This window comes from Amphimedon queenslandica, unplaced genomic scaffold (assembly GCF_000090795.2).
Source record: "Amphimedon queenslandica unplaced genomic scaffold, v1.1 AMPQUscaffold_13520, whole genome shotgun sequence".
Classification (NCBI taxonomy): domain Eukaryota; kingdom Metazoa; phylum Porifera; class Demospongiae; order Haplosclerida; family Niphatidae; genus Amphimedon; species Amphimedon queenslandica.
In genome coordinates, this window is record NW_003546244.1 from 509,562 (window position 1) to 512,556 (window position 2,995).

A 2,995-nucleotide genomic window follows, 5' to 3' on the forward strand; every position below is an offset into this window, starting at 1 on the left:
GAACATCAAGATCAAGATTCATAAATAGAGCAATTAAAGACAGTTGCACAGTTAAGTACGTGAGCCTATGGTCAGGGCCCCCATCTGAGTAAACAAATAAAATACTACGACCACTCATTCTTCTCAGAAGGATCTTGTATAATTCTGTAGCATGACGTATAGGTGAAGATGGTTCAAAATTCAAATACAGAGTCTTTAAGCCCAATAAAGACCTGACCAGTATAAAAAGAACCTTCAATTGAGTCAGGGATGTCAACTAGCAATGTTACACTGGGTGTGATCTTAAATTTAGAAAAATCATAATCTCCTACTACAAATGTATTACTGGTTGACACAATTACCTCACGACCTCTCTCTGCTGCTGCTAACGGAAAGCCGGGCTCCCCAACTTTAATAGTGTGTTTATCATCAATGCAAACAAAGAGAGATAAATTACGATACTTGACAGCATAATCTCTCATGTAGCGGAATAAAGCTGCACAGTAATGAGAATCAGGATGAGATTTTCGAAATCTTCACCCACACAAGTACCACACCCCTTGGTTGGCAGAAAGCTACATCGAAGGAATGGGGATAGAGGAAAATTTCCAAAATAAGAAGAAAAGAAGTTGTTTATAGCAGCAAAGAGGCTCCTCACTGATTCATAGGTGTCTATAGCAGAAGGAGCAGCTCTAACTTGAAGCATAGATGTAAGAAGAACTGTGCATTTGCTTTTCATAGGCTCTTCTTCCATTCGTTTGTACTGCATTTTGCCAACCAGGGGAGTGGCTATAACCAGGCTCCACCTTAGCTAATGTGGCTTCAGGCCTTTGATCTGGAGGTGAGAGGTAACGCGCAGGTTATGTATACATACATGAACACACAAAGCTAAGTTATCATTTGTCCGCTATGCGGAGAGTTTATAAGAGACATGATTCACTAGGAGGATAAACTGCATGAGCTAACAATAAGGATGACAAAGGAAAAAAAATTTAAAAATCATTATCATGAAAGGAAGTACATGCTAAAATAAAATTAATTGTAGCTAAACATAACTGATTGTCTGCATGGGCTATGTACTATTTCACATGGCTTCATCAATTAGGCAAGCTGATTACAATGCATAGACATACCAATAAATAGCAACCGCAAAGGCCAACCACACAGACATTGCATCATGTATCCACCTTTCATCTACCATGTATTTACTTGTATTTTAACTTTTCTATATTGTATGTACTTTTACTGACACCATTTACTTTCATGTATTTACTTGTATTTGGCTATCAACTTATCACAACATTAACTGATAAATAACTGTACTAAATATATTAACTTTTATTTTTAAAAAGAGTAAGCATTCAATGAGGTAAGCATAAAAGGGTGAATAGTCACTAATAGTGACTGAAGCATAGTTAGTAGCAAATTTAATACTAGTTATTAAGGTTGATTGACTAATTGAATTGTTCAATAACATTAATAACTATTAATAGTAAATACAAGAGCAATATTTCGTGTACTGCTATGGCTAATCATGTATCTACATCTGCAACCACAAGAGAGAAATACAAAAATGTGCCAGCCAGGTACTCAACTCTTTTTACAACTGACCATAGTTTATGAAAAAGTGCGGCATTGCACTAACGGCCACTGAACAGAACATGCAACCCAACCCATCATGAACATGCAACCCAACCCATCATGAACATGCAGGAGTGAAAAGTGGTAAAATGAGTCTCCTTAGTAACATAATACCCATTATGGCAATGCATTTTAGACGCTACTACTGACATTTATACCTAGGCGCCAAGAGGTCCAACACAATAAACACGAAATAACTAGCGAGAACAGCTCTAGTGAGTTTCAACAAGCTGAGAGATTAACCACCGGTGTGTCAGAGACAGCTATTTCATCATATTTGCACCTCGGTTGTTAAAAAGGAGACTAATGGCCGACGTGAGGACAGCTAGCAAGTAACAACACGACTGAACACGTGCTCTTGTAATAACTATTTGTCATGCGCAACAATTTACCGTGCGGGCGGCGATGAGAAACAATGAATCTAATCACTGCGGGCCTAATGCATTCTATGTTTTTAAATTTAATTTAATTTAATAAAATTAAATTAAGTTTACAAAAAGGTGTAGATTTGGTATGAAATGCTGTAGTCTACGTAGTAGCAGATGTGTGTGTAGTTTTGTAACACTAGAGCTATTTTTAATTGCATGATCTACATAGCTTAGCTTTTATTGTTGTTAAAACTCTAAGATGTACTGCCTTGATAATCCACAGATCATAGATGATGATGCTAAATATTTATTATCAACCATAAAACAGTCCATTTTATCATAACTAAATAGGTATTATCATAAATCATTGTAGCTAAGCACAAACTGTGAATGCACTATATATTATTAATGTTATTAGTAGTTTTGGAATAAAAACTGATCTGTCAAAAAGTGTGACAAACCCTACTTTGATAGCAAACACTTTGCAATGCCATCAATCAGCTCAGGATTGTCAAAAAAATACATTTGAGATTCATACAGCATATCAATGAGTGTTTCCTCATCAGTTGTAGACATCCCTACATCGGTTGACAGCGGTGGGGTAAGCCGAAAGTACTGACAGCCAAGTACATCACAAAAGGCCTTAGCACGACTTACTTCCTGACCATCTGATAGAGTTGCCTTCTTCATGAAGTGAGTTAAAAGGTTCTTAGAGGCTTGGACATTCTTTGGGTTTAAGATTGAGAAGAGAGAAGTCGCAAAGAGCTCTACATGATCGTTTTCTTCTTTCGGAGAAGTCCCTGTGCCAATGGACACTACACAATCAAACTTTACTGGCTTCCCTTCCTTCTTCCCCTGCTCAATAATTTCAGACATTCCATCCAGAGTGGGATTATTTGCTACAAGACCTCCATCCAGAAGTTTGAGGTCACGCAAGAGAGGAGAGTAAACAGGGGCAGCACCACTGATGTGGCAAGCCTCCCAAACTTTGCGTTCTTTGGGTCCAG

At 37.7% G+C, this 2,995-nt stretch overlaps 1 protein-coding gene across 1 annotated transcript in view; it reads right to left on the minus strand.

Moving 5' to 3' along the window:
* Window positions 1-2,292: 2,292 nt before the first annotated feature.
* The window catches only part of LOC109581354 (85/88 kDa calcium-independent phospholipase A2-like), a 1,831-nt gene continuing 1,128 nt past the window's right edge, over window positions 2,293-2,995 (minus strand). Inside the window, exon 1 of the mRNA XM_019995413.1 lies at window positions 2,293-2,995. This exon is cut by the window's right edge and continues 1,128 nt beyond it. Within this exon, the coding sequence (XP_019850972.1) occupies window positions 2,451-2,995 (545 nt within the window). The 3' untranslated portion in view covers window positions 2,293-2,450.